Source organism: Fusarium pseudograminearum, chromosome 4 (genome assembly GCF_000303195.2).
Source record: "Fusarium pseudograminearum CS3096 chromosome 4, whole genome shotgun sequence".
Classification (NCBI taxonomy): domain Eukaryota; kingdom Fungi; phylum Ascomycota; class Sordariomycetes; order Hypocreales; family Nectriaceae; genus Fusarium; species Fusarium pseudograminearum.
This window is the reverse complement of record NC_031954.1, coordinates 4,724,133-4,746,724: the sequence shown is the minus strand read 5'-3', so window position 1 is coordinate 4,746,724 and position 22,592 is coordinate 4,724,133. Positions and strand designations below refer to the sequence as shown.

The following is a 22,592-nucleotide window of genomic DNA, read 5'->3' as shown; positions in this document are numbered from 1 at the left end:
AAAGAAATGTCAATTTGTTCAATCATCACCCTGGTATCTTGCGTAGTAGTGAGCTCCAAAACTCATCTGATATGATGACACCTTGTGCCGCGATGCAAGCGCCCATATATCTGTTCCACTCCCGAATCCCAGTGAGAGTGTCCAAAGTCAACATTCTTGAACCAAGCCCAGTCCAATTCCCAAACTCATTTTCCAGCCTGCACCAACATAGAAAAACTAGCACGAACAGCCTCCTTCCGCACGAAAGACTGGACTTCAATGTCTTTGCCCATTTCAACACTTCCCCGAGCCCATCCCCTGATCAAGACTCTTGCGCGGAAGATAGCAAGACGCTTGTTGTATCTGCACACCCTTTTGTCGCAAGAGCTCATCATATTTTGTCTCAGCTCGGATACCCAGCTCTCGTCTTGGTTGAAGCGAACATCAGGTCGTTGTATCGGGGAGACCCGGTTTTGTATTGGTTCCCTTGGATACGGGGTCGGTACTTGAGTTGAGAAGCAGGCAGTGAGTTGTGCTGGTTGGGTTTGGTAGGTCACGACACAGTAGACGGGGGTCTGGCAGTTTGCGCAGTCGATGCAGGCGGAGGGTGTTCGATGCTCGCTTGGTTGGCCTGGGAGTTTACGTTAGGGCCACACAACAGTCATGTGCTAGTGCTCTTACTGCAGATGTTGCCAGCTCTGAGGTAGCCTCTCACAACAAAGTCCATCTCTGGCATTGTCATCACGTCATTTCCATCTGCCGCCCAATCGCTGAATACAGCATCCAGGAAATACTCCATGGTTTCTCTCGTCGAAATAAGAGTCGCATCGACTTCAGATGCCTTGTGACACGCGTGAAGTATCTCAAAGCATCGTTTTAACTGGATGTCGTCGAGGTCGTCGGCCGAACGAATAGGACGCGGTTGTCGGAGCATGTAATCACGGCGTTCAAGCGCCGCAAAGATGTAATGTCGCGAACAGATACTGGAAAGTGGGACGGGGGAGGGACTGCGGCTATCGTTGGTGTCGGTCAGTATCATTTCAGCGGTGTCCTCGGATTCTTGCTTCCGAGAGGAGCGAAATGTTGATGCAGATTTTGGGATGGGGAATGTTTCTGGCGGGTGAAGAGCTGAATGAGCGAGGGAGCTCGAAGAGGAGGAATGAGAAGAGAAGCCATACATTTTGAGGGAATTGTGGTTGAGAGAAGAGAGGAAAATCTCCTGAGAGCTTCTCAGGAAAAGAGGCCCCGATGGCGAAAGGCATTGTTGCAGTGAATCATCATGGTGCATAAGAGGTGCGTTGTGTGGCTACATCTCAACACCATCTTAACCACCGCCTCCTCACCAGGGCATCAAAACAATTGGCCGATGGAAGCATAAGAGCAAAAGTAGAAGGTCAGCTTATGCTACTTGGACCAGGATTCTTATCTTTGTACCCAAGACATAGGAGGCCAACTTTTCTGCGTCCAAGTAGACGAGATGCATGTGTGAAAAGATGACGAGAAACTAAATCCGAGGGAAAAGAGACCTAGGAAATGACGAAGGAGAGAAACCAGTCCCTGGAACATTATGGATCTGTCAGTTATTAGCCCAGACAGTCAGGCTCGGCACTTCGACTTGGGCTCTGTAACGGTACCTCCCTGACACCCCTGAGCAAGCTAGGTAGCTCGGATCAATACTTTCGTTCCCAGAACAGTACGTTTTCCATGAAAATGAGACAAAATAGATACAATGGACTGAGTTTAGATACAGGACGTAGACTTGAACAGCAGTTGGCAGCCAACGAGTCGGGATGCTCTTCAGCAGACGCACTCTCGGAGGCCTGCTACGAACATCATGTACCACCGTACTTTTGCGTATAAACCCTGAAACTCAATACGTCATCCTGCAGAACTCAACACTGTGGTTACATCTCAGCTCTAAATAACTTGTCAGTTTATGTCACCTTCCTTTGCTGTTCAGTGTACATATAATGTAACTTGAGTCAGGAAATCGAAAAGCTAGCGGCCCATTCCTCCTGATTTGCAGCTATGTAACCCTCCATCGGCCAGAGATAATCTTGAAGTGCTCACCGAGGTATCATGCCATCGCTATTGTCGCCAGGGATAGCGAATTATGCTCTCGTCTGATAACTAGACTGCTGTACAAACTCGTGGAGTTGGGTAGCGTGGCAGATCCGCTATCTCTGTCATTTAGCGAGATATGTCATGTCAGATCTTTATTTGTGTATCAACTAATCGGGTATTGACTAATCTGTTACTTTGGTGGTTGGTACAACTGAAATGGCAATTTTACTAACTAATCTGTTACTTTAAAAAGAGTCAATTCAGTGTCCGCCGGTAGGTACTCGGCGTACTGTTTCCTAGACATGTGCTTGATCACCCGCTAGTCCAGGGAAGACACCGGGTCCGGATAAGTCATGCAAGGATTCATCTTGAAATAAAGTATGTAAATATGGCAGGGAAGCAAACTTGCATACCTGGTTATCCATATTCCATCCACACCTAGTCCAATCCAGTCTGGGCCTTGGCGTTTCCTCTGTCTGATGGTGCGGAGAGTTGTCTCCTGACTTTTACTTTAGGTCTATGCGGCAAGGGACAGACGTTGTGGAGAATAGACAGAGACATTAACGTTGTGTAACGCTAGCAGTTCGATGATTTGTCTGTTCCTTTTCTTGCCTCGGAGGGATTGCCATGGCTAGCGGGCTAATCATGTCGAAGACCCTGCCAGCAGCCTGTTGAGAAAACACACCCTTTGATGCAAGTTCTGCATGTCAGGATCAAGTTGGCTAATACATAGTACATACATGGTAGTACCATTCCGGCCAAGCACTGTACGAGACTGAGAGTTTGTTTCTTGCTGACCAACAGAAAACAAGACAAGACATGACACCCATCTTTTTTTTGTCGAGACTGTTTCGTCTTCATATCCTCTTTCATTTTTAACACTACTAATTCTTCTCAATTTGCCTCTCTCTTCGTTTTTATTCTGAATGCTTTATGGTTAGCTGAAGATCAGCTGTCGTTGCTGGTCTCCGATTACCCTGGATAGCCAATTTCATTGTGGGATTGCGATTCATGTGCCAAGTTATCATCCTTTCTTCTTCCTTCTTCTTTCTCTTTCTCAGGCTCTGGGATTATTTGTCTCAAGTCAACATTCTGTGGTGTGTCTTTGTGTATGAGTGTCTAGATACACACGGTGAGTAAGTGTGTGGCTGTCTGCATAAAGGTCACTTCCCTGTTCCTCTTCACAAAAACAAAAACATGAGAGATGATGGCTCCAATTAAACATGCAACACTACTCCAATCACATATCCTGAAATAGAGTCCACCAATTATCTTCTTCGGATTTCATTCCGAAGCCAATAGGAACAGTTGACTATCATTTTGGCTTGGTCTTTCGTCTCCCGCTGTTTCTTACTTTTCTCTCTTTCCCTCTTTTCGTCTCCTCTTATTTGCCCGTTCGCGTAGAGCTAGATTATAACCGGTTTATCTTTCAGCCGCTGGGGCCGAGATGTCATGCCTCTTCCATCTCCACCCTTCTGTGCAGGGTGCAACTAACCCATTCGTGGAATGGCTTTATTCAAGACCCTCTGGAGATGTCATGTCCATATATGATGTATCAGAATCCAATTGTATCATAGTGGAGAGGCCATCTGTCTCGCAATTATCTCCGGGCCATCTAGTAGGCTTTCATCTCTTCAGCCCAGATGAGACCCCTGCCTAACGACGCGACACTGGAGGGTCCTGTATCGATGCAGACTCGATGTAGATTAATCGATTCCACCGTTGGAAAGACTCAGTATGGTTCGTCTTGTCCACAACGTAGCTCATGGTCTAGATCGTGCACTGAACGAGGTGACTTTATCTTTACTCGGAAACTAGACTGTTCCATGTCCATTTGTCCATGTCAATGTCTCTCTGCATTGGCCAGGTTTGTTCCTGTTGCATGGCTTGCTATATTGTAGCCGCCTGAATCCACATTGACACAGTACGTACGGTATAGGCTTGGATGGTACGTCCACTCTTAAGTCTGGGCATGCATTCTAACTTCTTCTCCCCTTCCACATGGCTTCCGCTTCCGCTTCCTAGACCCCCTCCCATTCTCCCTTGCTAAGCTGATCAACGCCTCAACAATGACAGCGTATACGTATTTGCCACTTGTGGTATTTTGATCAAACCAAAATCTTCCTTCTACACAATCCCGAACCCTCTGATTTACCACTGCCCCCATCTTCAATGTGTTTCCATTAAACTACTTATAATTGACAATATTCTCCTCATTCACATAATTTCCATGTCCAAGCTTGCAGCACTTACTTGAGCAGATATCCACTTGACAGCCTGCTCTAGCGGTAGCAACCTTGCAATCGCACACCAGAAGCTTCGTCTCAACTCTTGGCCCATTGGTCGCGGGGTGAACTGACTTGGATACCCAAGCACTTGGGACTCTTCAGTATCAGCTATGGATACCGATTGCCCTGTCCATGAACAACCACCATCAGCCCAACAATACCTACTCAGCGACGATGTACAATCCTTCGCGCCTGTCCCTGACATGATCGCCATCTCCCAAGGGGTTCCAGGCATGAACCCATACGGCATGCTACCTGAACCCCACTGGGGACAATGGTGGTCTCCCGGCGATGCTGCCTTTACCGAGTCGGCTAACGCTACCGCTCCGAACCTTCTTGGTCAAGAGCAGCGTTTCTCTCACGGCAATTCCATCTTGGACCAGGATAAACCGGAGCAATGGGGTTCCCCCTCGACTATATACAGCCAAACCTTAGCCTCACCATCAACCGACACGATAAGTCCCAATAGTTCACCTGACCAAAGTCAATGTCGTCGAGGCTCATCCGCAACTCAGCCCGACCAGCGACGACAAAAACGAAACCCAGCCAAATCCGGACCCGAACCCACAAAATCGACAAGACGCGTTTCTACAAGAAAGACACCGAAAGCAAAACCTACTTCTACTGCCGCCTCAGAAAAGCCCAAACGGGGCAGAAAGGTAAAAGCACTTACCAAACCGCCATTACCGCGACGATCGAAACAAAAAGACGAAGATGACGAAGATGAATACGAAGAAGTAAAATTCGACCCTGAACAAGAGTACAAAGAACACAGCAAGAAAGTCCAGGAAAGAAACCGGATCGCGTCCAACAAGTTCCGCGTCAAGAAACGAGACGACGCCAAACAGCTCCGAATTGAAGAAGAAATCGTGGAGCAAGCCAATCGCAAGTTGAACGATTGCGTATCCGACCTGACCATGCAAGTTTACGACCTCAAGATGAGGCTGCTGCAGCACACAGACTGCGAGTGCACCTTGATCAAGGAATACATCGCGACCGAGGCTCAGCAGTATATCAGGGAGTTGGGTGAAGGCAAGCATGCCAATTCGACGCCTGCTCTCACATCCGCAACCTCATTGTCAGCATGCGTACCATGAGCATCACACACGGTAGACGCGTGTATGTAGGGTGCTGTATGCGATGCGACACGGGATATGATATGAAGTGGAATGCCCATTATTATTTCTGTTCTAATAGGGTAGTGAAGGAGTAACAAGCATTCAATATTGTGGACTCGATAGCTTGCGGTAATAATATTGGATACGTGCTATATTTATTTTGTGTACGTAAACTAAACGGGTTCGGGGTGACACAAGTTTAGGACACTCGGGTTGTACAAACATCCGGACGAGTGTCTAGACTTGACTAAGATCTACAGATAGATCTCTGTTCTTGGAGCATGAACTGCATGCGTGCAACCGATAAGGGTGTGCAATGAGGCAGCGAGTTTCTCAACTTGCCGCGACCCTTGTCTTCCAATACATATTTTCCATCAATCCTTGTAATAAAACTATGGTTAATACTATAGCTAATAATTTGCAGTACACAAAGTGGTTTGTCCCAGTGCTTGATCTACTGCGGAACCCCGGGAGATTTGAATGGGTAGCGTCTCGCTTACTCTCAACCCGCGGAGAAAGAGGGAAACGGTGGTGTTACAGTGCCGCACACGTTGAGGCTGTTTTTAGGGGTTCATTTGCATGGTTTACAGATAAACAGCTCCACACACAAGCGGATTACCGATGGACCTGTCACCGGGAATAGACGCCTGGATTCGGTTCTTTGTACCGGAGACTAAAGTACCTAGCTTTGCGACTACTGCCCATTGAGTTTGCCTACAGCAATAGCTTGACCTTATTAACGTACGTGTTTCTAGGTCTGTGTGGCGTGAGAAACCATGGTTGCTAGCGGTGATATGTGTGCATGTACCTAGCATTGAGTGATGAGGGAAACGATGACCGGGGACACGGGTCGTTTACTCACTGCGAGATGCCTTGGATCTCTCGGCTTCCATCCGTATTTCTATCCACCAACTTGGCTGCTTCTAGTCTAGCCCCATGCTTGGGGGATCATACCCTTCTTGTGAGGGTCGACGGTAGGTGAACAGAACGACCTGGGCCCCATGTAGTGGGTTACAGTAAACTGAAAGACTGGAAGAAATGGGATGAAGTGTAATAAGACAGAAATGGAATTATCAGTAAACCAATCATCTACCAACGGAGTTCAACACCGTTGCGTCTATCGACCATTTAGAATCCCACGGATATAACCCTTCGAGTTGAGGTCTTGCACCCAATCACAATTCAACGTTGCTTGGTTGCTTTGCAATCTGCTTTGGGCCATGATATACACTTTTCTGCACAGAGAGTCTCGTCAATCGTCGTCATATGACTGGGTTTTTGTCTCGGCTTGTGAAAAGCCCGATGACAGTGTTTGCAGGGTAAACGTCCCTTCTTTCTCATTCTTTGTCCAAATGCTCTGTCGCTGTACGCAGTTAAACCAAACATGCACATTAAAATATTATTGTTCGTCAAATAAATATTTTTAGTTACAACATTTGAAGAATACAATACAATTTCCATATCACATTTCCTTGAGAAACTTTGCCGCGTTTTACACGATACACATTGTGATAGTATCGATTGTAACCTTCTGTCCTTGACAAACAACAATTCCCGGAGAAATATAAGCTGTCGTGACTCCTGTCACATAGAGGTGCATCTTATGTTCTATTACCAACCTTACTGTTCATTATCTATCAGCAGTTGTGTCTCTTTGTTGGAGTTCTTCCAGATGTAGTACCCCTTCCAAGTGTGGGTACGACGCCTGGGAACATCCCCCCTAATTTTCCAACGCCATAGCGTCTTTACACTATTCCCATATCAGGCTCCTTCATATTTTTATCTCAACCTTTTACAGCTTTGATGGATTGTCATGGGGTCTCTTTCAAACCTTGCACTCTAGTTCACCACGAACCTTTGCACTTCCTCCTCACGACAGTCGATACACTCAAGCACGGAAGGACAATACTACGACGAACTCGAACACGAAGGTTTAGACGAACCCATGGAGCACTATCAACCTCTTCAACAACATCGCGCTTCCCAAAGAACGGATCAAGGGTTGACGCCTCTGAACTACATCTTGTCGAGCGAAGCACCAGTCCTGCAGGTACAAGCGATGTGACCACTACAGGCGGTGCCACCCTTTAACTTCATCGTCTTATCCCTTCTACATAAGAACATACAAGTTCTATTTGCTACAACAACACCGTCACCCGCGATCGAACATGCCTCTCCACGATGTCGAGATCGAGTCTATCCCAACGACGCTTCAGTATCCCTCGACGAAACCCATCACAACGCGAACCCCCGATTCAATACCAAACCTTGCCGATTCGAACTACGACTACGATACCACCACCTTCGAACAATACAGCATATACCCTTCATATCAACGACACAACGCGTCACGAATGCATGATACTTGCTTCCTGTCAACGAAAGCGAACAAACCCCTTTTCAGTCTAGATGCTCGCCTGGCACAACTCTCTCCCAGAATAAGGTAGGTCCCGTTATACCTGCTGTCCAACCCTTCTCCCGAATGGGACGGAGGCTGGGCCAGCCAAGAGTTCTTTTGCTGGACATGATGCTCAAGGTTCAGTGTTTGCGTAACATTCTTATCGCCCCAATCTTTTCTGGCCACTCGTGAAGGAGACCCAGATCATAGAGACCCAACTGTGAATGTGATTAGATCTGTCGTTTTGTAGTAACCCCTGCTCTCTGCATTCCTTTACTCACTTTCTACGCGACCGCGCGAATACATGCACCTTTCTACCGCGAATAGACTGGCGTGCCGATATCAGGCAACCTATTCGGCATAATCCTTTTCCCCGAAGCCCCTGTTATATTTGTAAATGCCCGCTATGCCAACTTCGTTACTCTTGGGATACATTGGGATCAATCATGCACAGACTGCATTGTTTGCCTGGCCGAGCTGCTTATGGTACCATATATTGCCTGCACCTGTGCTGTCGCTGGTAGTGATCTACCACACCAAGGCTCATACCTCCACCATCTATCTACCTTGGCCAAGCCATCCCGTATGCACCATAATCCGGACAAGTCAGAGATGGCGAAGTCATTCCAAGCAATAGAAGACTCCTTGCTTGTGATCGGATGGATAATGCATGCTGCCCTATCTCTGCACATCATGATGACTACAGTGCAAAACAACTAAACTTTCCTTGCATGGCACCCCCTTAGCCCCATCTCTCCAGGCCTCGTGGTCCTCTTCTGCCAACTTTTAGCGTCATCTGCCCACCCTAACGCAGTTTATCTTTACTTGACCTGCAAGGTCAGAATAAAACAGGATGCCAGTCCGAGATTTTGTGATGTATCATCTGCACATCCCTAGACATCCTGACAGCTTGGACAAGGTAGTTCCATGGCCAAGGTAACACAAACGCGCTGTACACTGGCAAGCTTCGTAAGGACTATTACAGGTTTTACTTCTTACCAGCACTGAGAGGGGCGAATGCATGTGAACGAAAGAAGGACTAGCACAGGGGGATCAGCCCTAATCAGTTCAGCTTCTCGTGGCCCTCTGTATAATTTTCCGCATCACCTTTTGCACGAGCAGGCGAGCGAGTCTCACTTACTTATTGTTTGTGGTCGACCAGACTTTACCATTAACTCCCCAGAGTGGTTGGAGATCAGCCTCTGGGTTTCTCTTAAAGGGTAGCATGGTTAGGAGTAGTTAGATACTAATCTTACACCCTATGCTTTTATGAACCACATAAATAATGCCACTAATATCACTGTGGTTGCTTTTGTTTCCATGTAAGTGCCCTAGGGTACAGGGCTTTTTGAAGTGTGGCTTGTTGGCATAAAGCGGTATCGCATACATAATTGTGCCGTGTTGTGTGGGAACCAAGCCTGTTCGAAATCATCCATCGACCAGCTTTGGGATATTATGGTATCAGACTTGAGTACTATGTCTTCAAACCAGGCTGATAACTTGTATAGATTAGAAGATACTCTTAGTGACTAATCCATAAAGACGCGCTTTGTTACCGTTGTGCTGGAGCATTGCCTTCCTCCAGGGCAAACAACCATGAACGTCCAGTTGATCCGGTGTGCAATCACGAAACTTGCACGTCAATGTCAAGCCTTCTCCTGCTGTGAAACAACTGACGCAAACATGAGGCGTGACTGTTGTATATATGTCGAGATTCTAGCCAAGCAAAAGACAGTACCAACGCCATGCTGCATGCCAATCTTGGCCCCTCCTAAAGGATGGGAGCCCGTCAGCCAGATCCCACAGGCCCCCCATCGAATCGGATCCTCCGGTGGTCCCCCAGCCAGATGATTGAATCCGGCAAAGCTGATGCCACGAGTATATTACCAGACTGCACGGGAAACATGGACCAAGATAAATATACAACCTCGACTTTTACTTCCACTTGGATTTTGCTTTAGAATATAATTGCAAATCGTGGATACTTCTACACCCCTGAGACTACCATGAGGACACTACTTCCAAAGACAAACACGTCAATGACGCATACTGTTTCGAGAGCCCAGGTATGCGAAGGGATAACAAAGAAAACCCAAACTACGGTTGCATGTAAAGGTAGGTCTACAGGTATCCAACAACTGACCCTCATTCTAATCTGGCAATAGGTTGCAGAAGCCGTAAAGTCAAGGTATGTTGATTCACTCCCCAAAGCACGACAACTCTTTCCCCATCTGACGTAGAGATTCGCAGTGCTATGGCAAACCGAGATGCAGGCGCTGCCTATTGTCCGATCAAGAATGCCATTTTCCAACTTCGCGTTACTCGCATAGTGTCATCGCGAAGGAACTGGAGCGCATAGAGCAGAACTGCCAATCTGCATTATCAGTGATCGATTCGATCCGCGTGGCGGAAGGAAGCGACTTGGAAGAGACGGTCGAACGGATCCGAAGCTCGAATTCGGTCCGTTCTTTTATGGAGAGTGTGGGCGAAGCAAAATTATTATTGCAGCTCAAGGAATTCGAGATCGAAGGAACGTGATCAAAAGGAACAGCGGTGAAGGATGGATCAAGGCAAGAGGATAGGATACACGAGGCCACGGACGAAAGAACAAAACTACGAGCACATCAACGACGGGACAGAATAGGAAAAGACCTTCATTAACGACGAGGAACGAACAATAACGGACACACGATGCACGACCCCTGGTAGTACTAGCTCAAGGCACGATCTTGCAGCAGATCGACGCGTCTGAGGGACGAACCGCCTAGCTCTACCGATGATTGAGGAGCTGGATAAAGCTTCAGCGGTCCATACCGAGGTGGAGGATTGGGGATTATTTGATCCAGGGGCAAGGTATAACTTTATTTTGACACTTGGTTCCAGGAACAACTCGTGGGCTTGGGCCTCGGGTTGCCTATTTGGGACATGGAGAGAGAGGAGAGGATATTGTTATATCCGGTGAGGATGTCTGTGTGTACACGATAACACGACAATGGGGGGGAAATAATGGAAAAGGATAGGGTGACTTGTAAGAGTTATAGGCAGTCAGTCAGTTAGTTTTGTCTCAATCATTGATTTATCACTCTCTTTTAACAGTTGTTGGTCTATCTCTGTATACTACCCAGGTAGAGAGACCTGATGCTTATAGCGGGGGTGATGCAGCCGATTCCAATTGCCGTATGGCCTCCAAAGGCAACGCGGGGTCTCCGCAATTGTCCAATCTCCACGCCCGGCCCGACGTCTACGGTATCCGTATCGGTATACCCAAGGTAGAGCGAGATCTAATCTATTCTAGAGCCTCAATATAAGACGTCTCTCACCATCAATCCATCAATATATCATCACAATTGCACACTGCCTTAATACTCGGTTAGCCCCTCGTCACCCACACGTTACCTTGGCGACACAAAAACACCACAGGACACAGACACAAGAGGATACATACACAACACAACTCATCATGGCTACAGAGACGCCCCAACCTGCCTATGTTGGGCAGCCTGCCAATGTACCAGGCGCAAACATCTTTGACTTTATATTCAGCAATCCTTTCCAGAACGAGAGCGACTTTGTCCCCAGAGCTAGAAGGGTACCCAAGATTCGCGATGACCAGCCCATCTTTACAGACCACGCCAACGGTAAGTTACTCTCACTCTCACTCATGACATCCCTCATATGAGATATCATAAACTCAAAACCTTCAATTAAACATCACTAACACACCCAGACCGCCCCCTCACATTCTCCCGCGTAAAACGCGACGCCCTCACTCTAGCTGCAAACCTCCAATCCCTAGGCCTCGACCCAAACACCCTCGAGACTCTCCCCCCAACAGCATCATGCACAGGTCCAGAAGTCGCTCCCGTCGTGCTCATCCAGCTCCCCAATTGCCTCCCCTTTGCGACTCTGTTCATGGGCACCATCGCAGCTGGTCTCACCGCCACACTCGCCTCTCCATCGTTGACAACCACTGAACTCGCATGGGTCATCAAGAACTCTCGCCCGCGCGTCCTCTTCACGGCAAAGGCCCTTCTTGATACCGTTGAGAAGGCGCTAGAGTCTCAAGAAGATGAGGCTTACAAGAATAGTGTACGCGTTTACACTGTTGATGTAGCTAGGGATATGTATCCCATCTCGCCCGCGTCGCATGCAGAGGACGGAGACTGGAGGAACCTTGTCGTCAACACGAGCAATTCTCTCACTACTGGTCACTCATTCCCTCCCGAATCAGCTGCTACGCGCACAGCCGTCATCCTCTGGTCATCCGGCACATCAGGTCGATCCAAGGGCGTCCTACTCTCTCACCAAGCTATCAACTTCTCCCTCGCGTCACTATGGCACGACGCAGACTTTTACAAGTCCCACCAGCGATGGTTGGGCTACGTACCATTTTACCACGTCTTTGGCTTGACCAACATCTTTTTACTGGCATTCGCGACCGGGTCAAGCGTGTTTACCATGCCTGCATTTAAGCTCGATACCGTCTTGTCTGCCATTCCCCGACGACAAATCACCTACCTTCACATGGCGCCGCCCGTTGCAGTTATGCTCGCCAAGTCACCCGTCGTGGAACCTTTTGCGCGCCGCGACGCACGTGGCCGCAACGCATTCAGCAGTGTTGTTGGAGGTATGACGGGCGGTGCGCCTCTAGGCCACGAAGTCGTAGAAAAGGTCTTTCGACGTCTAGGCTTCCTTGTGCGATTAGGCTACGGCATGTCTGAAGCATGCTCCATCACTGTACAGAGAGGTCTGCGAGAAAAAGACATGCACGGCTACAAGAACGACACAGGACGACCTCACTGGGGCGTGGAACTCATGATCGCGGCATCGGGAGAGGTAGACTCGGCTTCGGACGACTCAACCACCAAAGCCGCACCGTTTGGCGCACCAGGCGAGATTCTTGTCAGATCGCCTGGTTTGATGACAGCTTACGTCCCCACGCAAGGCCTGGGAAGTATGGAAACACCCGACATGAGCGTCACGGCCGAAGCCCTTACAGCCGACGGCTGGCTCCGCACCGGCGACGTAGGAACGCTCGACACAGAAGGCAACCTGTGCATCACCGACCGTATCAAAGAGCTCATCAAAGTGCGCGCATTCCAAGTCGCACCTGCAGAACTAGAAGCTATCCTCTGCAGCGCCGACTCCGTAGCAGATGCCGGTGTAGTGGGAGTGTACGACAAGACCGAGGCGACAGAGTGGCCGCGCGCGTACGTGGTAGCTGCTGACCAGAACAAGTCAGAGGCTGACCTCAAGACGCTGGCGCACGATCTCAAGACTCTGGTGGAGAGCCACGCTGCAAGATACAAGTGGCTCGTCGGTGGAATTGTCTTTGTAAAGGCGATTCCCAAATCACCGAGTGGAAAGATTCTGCGAAGAGTAATCCGCGATGGTGGTGTGCAGGGCTTCGAGGTGATGCCGTACCAGCGCAAGAAGCGTGATGCCAAGTTGTAGAGAAGAACTGGAGACAATTTAGACCCCCAAACCAATCATGTACAAAGAACAAGCCGAGCGAGCATTTAATAAAACTTTTACAATTTTTCTCCGTCTTTTTAGGAAATTTCTTTAATTAATTAAAAACATTTCTAGTCTATGGAGTACGAGTGTGAGTAGCTTGGCTGGGTTTCGAACCGTACCTGCTCTGTTTACCACCATATTACGAATACACGTCTCCTGATTGGTGGACGGCACCAAGGGAGTTCATGGATACGGTGTCGGTCTATTCCCTTTCGGAGAAGCGTAGAGTTCGGTCTGTGCAGCAGTGGAGAGACAAAGAGCGAGCAAAGGGTATAAGACAGGCCGTCACGAACGGTGAATTGGAGGGAATCAATCAAGAGAATATCGGTGAATTTCTACTGTGGTCGCTGCTTATAAATTGACAAGACATTGTGGCGAATTGATTGCTTTACATAAAAACTAAAACACCATACGATCATCACCAGACTTTTACTCTTATACTCTACCACAATGACGCACATCTCCGAAACACGCCCTCTCCTCCCCTCAGAGCCAGCCATCGAGCGCTCAATCTCCTACCAAAGCAACCATACTCCCTACGACACTCGTGCTCTGCATCCCTGCCAGAGCAAACATGAAGAATGCCATGTCGACTACAGCGACATCCTACGCGACATCATTATTGGCTTCTCCGACGGCCTCACAGTACCCTTTGCCCTGACTGCCGGTCTATCCAGTCTCGGCAGCGCCAAAGTTGTCATCATTGCTGGTCTAGCAGAGCTCTTCTCCGGCATGATCAGCATGGGTCTAGGCGCTTACCTCGCTGCTGTTACAGAGCGCGACGCCTACCATTCACAAGCAGAGAAGAAAGAGTTTGCGGTGCACAACAGGCCCGCCGACGAGAGAACGGGTGTATACGATGTGCTGCAAAAGTACAATGTTTCAAGAAGCTCTGCGGCACCGCTGGTCGATGAGCTGTGCAAGAATCCTACTGAATGGGTGCGCTTCATGATGGACTTTGAGCTCAAGCTCGAAGAGCCCAACGTGCACCGCGCGTGGATCTCTGCCGTCACCATGGGCCTGAGCTACTTTATTGGCGGTCTCATCCCCATGATTCCCTACTTTATCATGTCGCGCGTTCGCGAGGCGTTATTGGTCTCGATCGGAATCACGGTTGCGGTGTTGTTGGTGTTTGGGTACGTCAAGAACTACGTTGCCATTCGAAACCATCGCGCGGGAGTTTGGGGAGCGGTGCAGACGCTTGTTATCGGTATGCTGGCGGCGGGCACGAGTTATGCGATCGTGAGGGGGTTGGATTCGGGTGATGTTTGAGCTTGGACGACGGTGTGTTTTCTGATGATCAAGGCGATTATGGCGTTCGATGGTGTTTCTTTCTGGATGGGTTAGGACGAGTGTATACCTCGTGATAAACGGATGGATGCTTTGGTTCAGGACAGGTTGGTCGCATGGGAAAAAGTAATGATTGAGAATATTCGTAAATAACGACCGAAATGACAAAACCCCATTCCTCTTAATTCCTCCCTCTTCCGTCCACCAACTTCCATTCCTACCGACACCACCATCATTAGTATTATCCTTGCGCGTGAAGAAAGTACTGACCTGAGAAAAAAAGGTGAAGCCATCGCCCTCCCCAGAGTGATCGGAATTGAGTCATCCTGCTCGCAAGCAAACAGGACGCCGCGTATCGCACTTCAGTTTTTCTACAACGAGCCTCGCAAAGACTTCCCATAGAGTACGGACGAGACGAGCCGCCCGCTCTGAGATTTCTGATATCATTTGCAGACGTAACATTGACGCCAGGCCGTTACCGGCAGACCAAGCCAAAATACTGCCAAATAGCGGTACGGTTGGTAGGGTTGAGGCTTACTCCGAATTTCCCACATGCATAATAGACGACAGAGAAAACCGAGGTTCTCTTTGTCTTGAGAGATTCGCGCGGAATCTCTCTGTTTGTAGCATGGAAACGCAGCGTTGGGGAGGGCGATGGGCTTGAAGAGGAAAGGAAGAAGTTTTGGTGAGGGACGGAAGGGTTTTTATTGTGTGGGGGTTTCTTTTTGCCGAGATTGGGCCGTGGGGCGGTCGGTGTAGGGTAATCGAGTTTGAGGTGCACCTCGACTTTTTGACTTAAGAGGGAAGAGAGTTTGGGAACGTTTAATCACTATTTAGTATCTAATTTATGATGATCACTTCAATTACGAAGTCGTGTTTAGTTTAGTTGTTATCCAATGTTGTGTGGCATATCTCGCATGAGTGGAACAACTGGTTTGCTTCTGTGAGCCATTTAGCTATGTACCCATTCATGGACCACGAGTGGGGTAAAGGATCTGATGCGTTGTCTTTAGAAGCAATAGAATTGTCACACTAGTATTGTGCCAGAACCTTATGCTCGAATGATGAAACTTTGGAGTGAAAGCCTTTGATAAATAGTGTGGACACGTGGCAAACAATATTGCGAGACAGTTGAGCAAATCTTCATAGCGTTCCTCGATCGTTATGTGATATCTGCTATTTCCAAATCTCGGTGTTCTTGATTTTTACTAAGCTGCTATTCGCTGAGTAAGAATTTGAAGACGGTTCTATACGAGAAATATGCATAGTAAGCGAGCCTAGCGACAATGTCGTTAAGGGCTCCTCCATGACGAGGATGTTTCTATATGGCAGTTGACCATGTGCTTATCTGTGCATGTCAAAGCGTTTTGTCTGGATTAATTGCTATAGTTCTAGATCTCTCTCCTATGAAGTCAGTATTTTCTTTGCCGTGTCGAGATAACAACTGGACATGCACCGTCAGTATCTTGACTACCTGGTTAGTATCCCTATGATTCTATGTATTCGTGTTTCTTCTACCGCTGAATAGAAGGGGTACCGAAAGCCCAATCAATGCATAACTATGCATCTCAATCAATACTACGTCGGCACTCAAAGCGGAGATGGCATACAATTCAACAAACTCTATACGACCAGAAAACGCGTATCCTTGCTCTCCAATGCCGGGAATAATCCCAGGTCGTGATGCAAAGCGCTGAGTCAGGCGGCAGATGTCAGTTCCCAGCTACGAGCTAAACCAGAATGGTGGCAGAATCCTTCCAACTGGATTAACTACACCCCTGGCATCCCGCAATTTCTCCCCCCTCAAAGGGGAAAAAAGTCTATCCTCTTCTCTTTCAGCCCCCATTTTCCCTTCTCTACGTTGATATTGTCGGCATAGCAAAGGGCATCATGGCTCCCCAGAAGCTTCTACGAAACCCAAGCCGGAAGCCAGCTTCATCCTCGTCGGTATCCAACACTCAGCGGCTGGCCAGACTGTCTGGATCCGCTCGGAAGGCCGGCTACGTCCCCGCCTGCGAACCATGTCGAAAGCGCAAGAAAAAGGTTTGGATTTTTATTGTTATTTATTACTGCTTCCTAAGTTTTGTATGGCCGTGGTAGAGTCAGAATTGAAAAACGAATGTGCACACAAAAATGCCTCTTTTTCTAGACGTTTTCCCCATGTTGACGATAACTTGATCAAACCAACCAACAAAAGAGAGAGGCGGCGCTTATTGAGTTACTAACATACCCTTTGTACCGCAGTGTGACCGGAGTCGACCAACTTGTATAAAGTGTACAGAGCGTGACTTGCGATGCGAGTACCTCGATGGACCTGCTGCACCGGCTAGTTCGGTGCAGCTTCAGAGACTGCAGAGGCTGAGCCAAGATCCAAGCGCCCTTTCTGAACTCTTGGCGACGCTTCCCTATTTCGAGGCCCTCGAGCTGTTTGACTTGTTTCGAAAGATGCCCAGAGACACATACACTGCCGCTCAGTCGATGAATACCCCGGAAACTTCCTCGCCAAGGTCACCTCCTTCCTGGACGCCTTTGGCTGCGCAATGTCCCTCACCTATGCATTATACTCTCGTTGGGAGTCTTTTACCGCCAGCGTCAAGTCCAATGGAACAAGAGCTCATGGTCCGACACCCTATCGCGTATCCAGTTCTGATGCCCATCGCTGTCAACTCGCTTCCTCTTGAGGCGCTCCTCATTCCTCGGAACCCCGAGGGGCTGGGAGACCGTCTCTCACTCAACGACACCGCTCACTCAGAACTGTCTGATACAGCCAAGAAGAAAGTTGACATCAGTGATGAAGCTGATGATTGGTACAAAAGTCTGTTATTCTTGGAGAAATCACATATCGATCTTCTGCGCCAGGTTGATGTATCCAAGTGGACAGACTTACCGATCCCCAATGAATTTGCTATTCGGGTGATCGCGCTGTATCTTAATAATGATTATCCAGTTCTTCCTCTTTTCAACGTAGACCTGTTTCTTCAAGACCTAGCCCAAAATCGACCATATTTCTGTTCTCGGCTGCTGGTATCAGCCCTTTTTGCATGGGGTTGTGTAAGTACACCGGACCAGAAAACCGACCGAAGCTGACCACTGAATGTGTAGCAAGCTTATACTTCCATGCACCCCAAAGCAGCTTCCTGGGGTTCGCTCTTTTATCTCGACGCCCAAGCGCAGTGGAACCAGCTGGATCGCCGCGAAATCGTTACGTTATGCAACATATCTGCATCGCAACTCATGACCATGGCATCTGTGACACGTGGGCGGGACGAATTGGCATTTGTGTTTCACAGAGCGGGAGTCGAGATTGGGAGAGCAATGGGTCTTTTGAATGTTGACCCCCAATCGCAGTCTGCAGCAGCATGGGCTCATGGATATCCGGATTGGCAGAAAGCTGCTTCATATACAGCGTGGGGCATTTTCAATTGGTCTTGGTGAGTCGACACGTTTGCGTTGGTTATTTCCTTTTCAACTGATGCTGATGTACTGAATCTAGCGTTTTCGCTCTTCATTATCATAAAATCGAAGTTGAAATCCCACCCGGACTCTTGAAACCTGGAGATATTGACATTGCTCTCGCCGCCGAAGATGGGGTCTCCGTTTCGCTGAATGAGAGCACCGAGATATTTCGTGTCATGTGCAAACTCTGGACAATCTTTGTTGTTATAGCCAGGATATACTATGGCCCAGACGTAGAGGGATTCTTGAATCAGACGGAAGCTCTCGAGTACGTAGAGGGCACTTACCGCCAACTCCTCACTTGGGCAGATGAGTTGCCGTTGAGATTGGTTCGACAAGCTGGTAGCAGCCATGCCGTTTTTCTCATGCAGTAAGATGTGAAACTCGTTCGGGAATATTTCACAGCTGACCACTCTAGTACATACTACCACGCCATAATCATGGACCTTTTTCGTCCCTTCCTGCACCGGCCGGATCGCGCCTCCACGCCATTGCGAACATTTGCCGCAGAACGCGCAACTCCTCAAACGGTATACCACGTTTCCATCCGTCAAATGAAACGTCTACTCCTCTCATATCGTCTCGAATTCCATCTCGAAGCTCTCTCGGTCATATGGCAGACGGGTGTGATATACGTCGCCAACGCCACGATGCGCGCCGACTACCATAACAAAGACGAGATGCAATTCTTTCTGAATTTGTGTGTTGCCGGACTTGAAGAGCTCTTCATGTCGTACAAGGTATTCGGGGCAATAGCCAAGGGCGTTATGAGTATGGCTATCCGGCAGGGAAGTATAGAGCAGACGCAGGTGAGGCGTGTGAGGAGGAGGTTGAAGGAAACTGAGAAGCTGTTTGTGGTTGATGATTCCAGTACAGACGAGACGATGGCCAAGTGGATGATCGATTTGGATCTGGCGGTTACCAACTCTGTTGAGGCACAGGGTGGTAAACTGGCGAGAGAGTTTGATGAGATGATTGAGCTGCATGACGATGACGAGTGACAGCCGTTCTGCTCAAGTCGTGGTAGAGCGTGTGGCATCACTTTGCCATTCCTGGAATTCTAGAATAGCGACTCAAATCGAATATGAGAATCTCACTGATGGCTGCTACCCATGGTAGACGTAGATTCTCGACTGAGTGTGAGATTCTTGCGTGCGATGCGTTTTGTCTGAACAAGTCCGCAAACATTGCATAGAAGCCCAGCGCCCACGGAACTTGCTCGCCAGCGAGGTGTTTCCGTCACGCCGCATAACTCGCAGCGTTTTGGTAAAGATGTATCATGGTCGTTGACCTGTTTCTGCTGTCAGGTCTTAACCACATAAAAAAAAAGAAGAAAAAAAAGACAAAACACACGGTTTGAAGCACAGTTTTGTTGCGCCGGCTGGAGCGGGAGGTTGTGTCAGATCGTGACGACACCCTGGTAGAATCCCTGTGTAAGCTACGCTTCTTGGGGATAGCGCCTGGGACTATTGCTGATGACGTTGGTGCCTCTGCTACTTCGGTGAGAGTCTGTAGTTGTGTGAATTGGTGGTCATGGAGCTGTTGTTCACGTATTGACGTTTCGTAATCCTGAAGGGCCTTGTATAATTAAAATTAAATTTTTAAAAAAGATCTGCACTCAAAGAAAAGGAGCGCATACGGTTTTGAGCTCTTTTGTGTCAAAGGTACTGGAGGGAGGAGGGCCACTTGGCGGTAAAAAGAAGTTGCTGGTGCCAGGCATTTCAGAAGAGATGTTTGAGGCAGAGACAAAGAAAGAAGAGATCAATTGGGATCTAATTGAGTCTGATGAATCTAAGTCTAGATGCAATCGTGTAGCGAGTGTAGTTGATGAAAGAAGTGAGATTGCGATGTGAAAATGGAATACAGAAGATGGGATTCTAGGGATAATAGCATAGAGAAATTGGTCTCTGCAAAAGCGTGCCGATGCCCAATTCTTGATATGGTGGCACGAATCGTCGATTCTTGGTCGATTTACGCGAGAGTCCAGGAGCAGGACCAATTAAAAGTCGGCGGTGCTCCTCCGGTGTTGGAGAGAAGAGAGAAAATAGGTGATGGGCTGAAGTAATATGCGGAAGCGAACAGGAACTCGGTTCTGTTTTTTACCCCAGACTGAGTTTAAACAAATGCCAAGTTATTGGAGAAAGATACGATAGGATGCAAGTCATCTAGGCTACTCCCCATGGGTCTGCCATCTGTCGAACAAGAGGCTGAGTTTGTGTCCTTGGCGCTAGAATCTTTCTCTGCCCCTGTACCAACAAGCTAACCTTTCTTTAGGGTATCAGAACAATTGGCCGCTAGAAGCATAAGAGACGAAATTAGTAGATCAGCTTATGCTACTTAGACTATGCTCTTTAGGCTATTTATTTTTGTAACCTCAGACTTGGGAGCCCAGTAGACAAGCTAACCTTTGTTTCCTCACGGCACGCCAAATCCCTCGTCTAGCAGTTGTGGCTGCGGCTGAACAGGTGGAGGGATTTCTTTTATTAATGATTACCATGACGAGAGAGAATTCCGGGTAAATGATACCGATCAAGACTTTACGATATTGATGGCTCTGAGATTACCAGGAGTGAGTTACAGTGAATACGAATACCTGAGAGGAAAGACAAGCATCGTTGCTCAGGGAGCTGACGAGACCATAACCGCGACAGGCAGCTACTACGTGATTAATTAATTGCCGTATTAATTCGAGATCGCAACCCTCTATATACTCTAAACCCAATGCGATAGACCAAAAAATGACCCAACTCCGGCTTATATACATTAAGTGAACAGCAACATTGGTAACAATTGATAGTCACGACCAAGCGCTGTCGGTAGTCGACATGGTATCGCCCCGACTGGACTGAGCAAGATGCTTGCGCATGGTCAATTTCTTGGCGTGCAACAGTCCGCAAACATTGCAGAACAATCGACTTCCAAGCCCAGACTCTTGCCAGCGAGGTGTATCAGTCGTGCCGCACAGGTAGCAGCGCTTCGACTTGTGGGACACCGAGCTTCCTCCTACAGAAGAGGCAGTGTTGTGTCGCGATAGTCGCTTGGGTCGACGGTGCGGTCTCTTGAATGCGGGAGCATCCGACGAAGGGTACTCATAAGGTGTGGATCGCAGCGCGTCGCCCAGCGCCTGGGTAATGTTGTCCGCAAAGGTGATGGTCGTCTCATCAATCGGCGATGGGTTGTTGAGGAATTGGTCTATGTGGTAAGACTGTTCAAGCTGTTGTAACATGTGCGCATCTTGCAAGAGCTTTGTCTGCTAAAGGTTACAAGATGTTTTTTTTGGCGGGCCTGTCAAGTGGTAGTGGTCCGTACCGTCTGGATCTTTTTCGCATCAAGGGTACTGGTAGCCCCGATGGTGGGCGGTAAGAAGAAGTTTCTGGACACGGCCAGGGTCTCATCAGCTGGGGGGATCATGGAAGCGACTGTATATGTATGCCACTCTGTAACGAGTGACAACGACAAAGAAGAGGTTACGATAATATTCGTTCGACAATGAGAATGGAACAGAAAAAAAGAAGGGATCGCGGTGAGATTAAGAATATTCAGCTTGGCCCAGAGTTTCACTTCCGATCCTCAGAACCTGGAGCTCTTGAACCGATCGACACTTGACGTCAGAATCGAACGAACAAGCCCACACGTGGACCAATCATGTTGTCAAGCGATGACTTTAAAAGGCGTAGTCTCCTAAGCTTCCAGGGTCCCAGTATCTGAGGAGAATGAGACGGAACCAATAATAGATTCTCTCGGCCACCCTTTACCTATTCGAAACTACTCCTTTGTTTGTACAGGTATCAAGTGCACGCATGAATTCAGTAGTGACAACAAAAATCAGGTCATGTCCCAGACACTCGGGTCACTTGGGGGGTTATGTCGGTCAGCTTTAGCTTTGTCTGCAGTAGAGGACTCAGAAGCGGTAAAGAGTTGCGGTCATGGCTAGCTATTCAGATGCAGGAACGAAACATTCGTAAATAAATTACTTAATTTTTTAAAGATTCGGTGGCTCCAGGGTCCAGATCGTTCTGGGGTCCTGTCGTAGATCTTTGCATCAAGGGTCCAAACTTAAGTGGCAAAATTGGGAAATAAAGTAACAAAAATAGGAACCGATGATGGATTCCTGGTAACTTTATATGCATCGGAAGTTTCTTGCGACTGGGTCTGTGGTATGGCCAAGACGGTGATCTAGTCCGTGGTGGGGATGCATCTCACTAACTTTGGTGGTGTCCCATTCTCACGATGATGTCCCATGTGATCAAAGGCAGTGAGTAACTCAAGCATAACAGCCAATCTTGTCAACATGGGATACCCTCAAGCTTTAATATATACAACCTGGGTATGCCAAGGAATGGAACACAAGTCGGAGTCGGGGTCGGACATGAAGCGGATTTATCTGCGGAATTGATAGACACAGTTCCATCCAAATGGGGCATCTTTCGGCATGTTCCGAAACGGGAAGCACCCTCCGCACACCCTGGATCTCCTGGGGGT

The 22,592-nt window shown here is 48.3% G+C and overlaps 7 protein-coding genes across 7 annotated transcripts, besides 1 other annotated feature; 5 read left to right on the top strand and 2 right to left on the bottom strand.

The window, feature by feature from the left end:
- Positions 1-185: 185 nt before the first annotated feature.
- FPSE_09882 (uncharacterized protein) lies at positions 186-1,159 on the bottom strand (the record flags this gene model as incomplete). Its single annotated transcript, XM_009262999.1, has 2 exons — positions 186-610; positions 661-1,159. 2 exons carry the CDS (start codon positions 1,157-1,159, stop codon positions 186-188), a joined length of 924 nt encoding a protein of 307 aa, XP_009261274.1.
- A 3,282-nt stretch (positions 1,160-4,441) lies between these two features.
- Positions 4,442-5,428, top strand: FPSE_09881 (uncharacterized protein; the record flags this gene model as incomplete). Its single annotated transcript, XM_009262998.1, has 1 exon — positions 4,442-5,428. One exon carries the CDS (start codon positions 4,442-4,444, stop codon positions 5,426-5,428), a length of 987 nt encoding a protein of 328 aa, XP_009261273.1.
- Positions 5,429-7,617: 2,189 nt separating this feature from the next.
- On the top strand, positions 7,618-8,567 carry FPSE_09880 (uncharacterized protein; the record flags this gene model as incomplete). The annotated part of the gene is made up of 2 exons (XM_009262997.1): positions 7,618-7,892; positions 8,372-8,567. 2 exons carry the CDS (start codon positions 7,618-7,620, stop codon positions 8,565-8,567), a joined length of 471 nt encoding a protein of 156 aa, XP_009261272.1.
- Positions 8,568-11,307: 2,740 nt separating this feature from the next.
- On the top strand, positions 11,308-13,301 carry FPSE_09879 (uncharacterized protein; the record flags this gene model as incomplete). Its single annotated transcript, XM_009262996.1, has 2 exons — positions 11,308-11,485; positions 11,575-13,301. The coding sequence occupies 2 exons, from the start codon at positions 11,308-11,310 to the stop codon at positions 13,299-13,301; spliced, it is 1,905 nt and encodes a 634-aa protein (XP_009261271.1).
- Positions 13,302-13,814: 513 nt separating this feature from the next.
- FPSE_09878 (uncharacterized protein) lies at positions 13,815-14,636 on the top strand (the record flags this gene model as incomplete). The annotated part of the gene is made up of 1 exon (XM_009262995.1): positions 13,815-14,636. The coding sequence occupies one exon, from the start codon at positions 13,815-13,817 to the stop codon at positions 14,634-14,636; it is 822 nt and encodes a 273-aa protein (XP_009261270.1).
- A 1,908-nt stretch (positions 14,637-16,544) lies between these two features.
- Positions 16,545-19,111, top strand: FPSE_09877 (uncharacterized protein; the record flags this gene model as incomplete). The annotated part of the gene is made up of 5 exons (XM_009262994.1): positions 16,545-16,697; positions 16,899-17,705; positions 17,757-18,085; positions 18,148-18,480; positions 18,529-19,111. 5 exons carry the CDS (start codon positions 16,545-16,547, stop codon positions 19,109-19,111), a joined length of 2,205 nt encoding a protein of 734 aa, XP_009261269.1.
- Positions 19,112-19,692: 581 nt separating this feature from the next.
- Positions 19,693-19,719: a repeat region.
- A 1,188-nt stretch (positions 19,720-20,907) lies between these two features.
- On the bottom strand, positions 20,908-21,521 carry FPSE_09876 (uncharacterized protein; the record flags this gene model as incomplete). The annotated part of the gene is made up of 2 exons (XM_009262993.1): positions 20,908-21,360; positions 21,420-21,521. The coding sequence occupies 2 exons, from the start codon at positions 21,519-21,521 to the stop codon at positions 20,908-20,910; spliced, it is 555 nt and encodes a 184-aa protein (XP_009261268.1).
- Between the last annotated feature and the right edge of the window lie 1,071 nt (positions 21,522-22,592).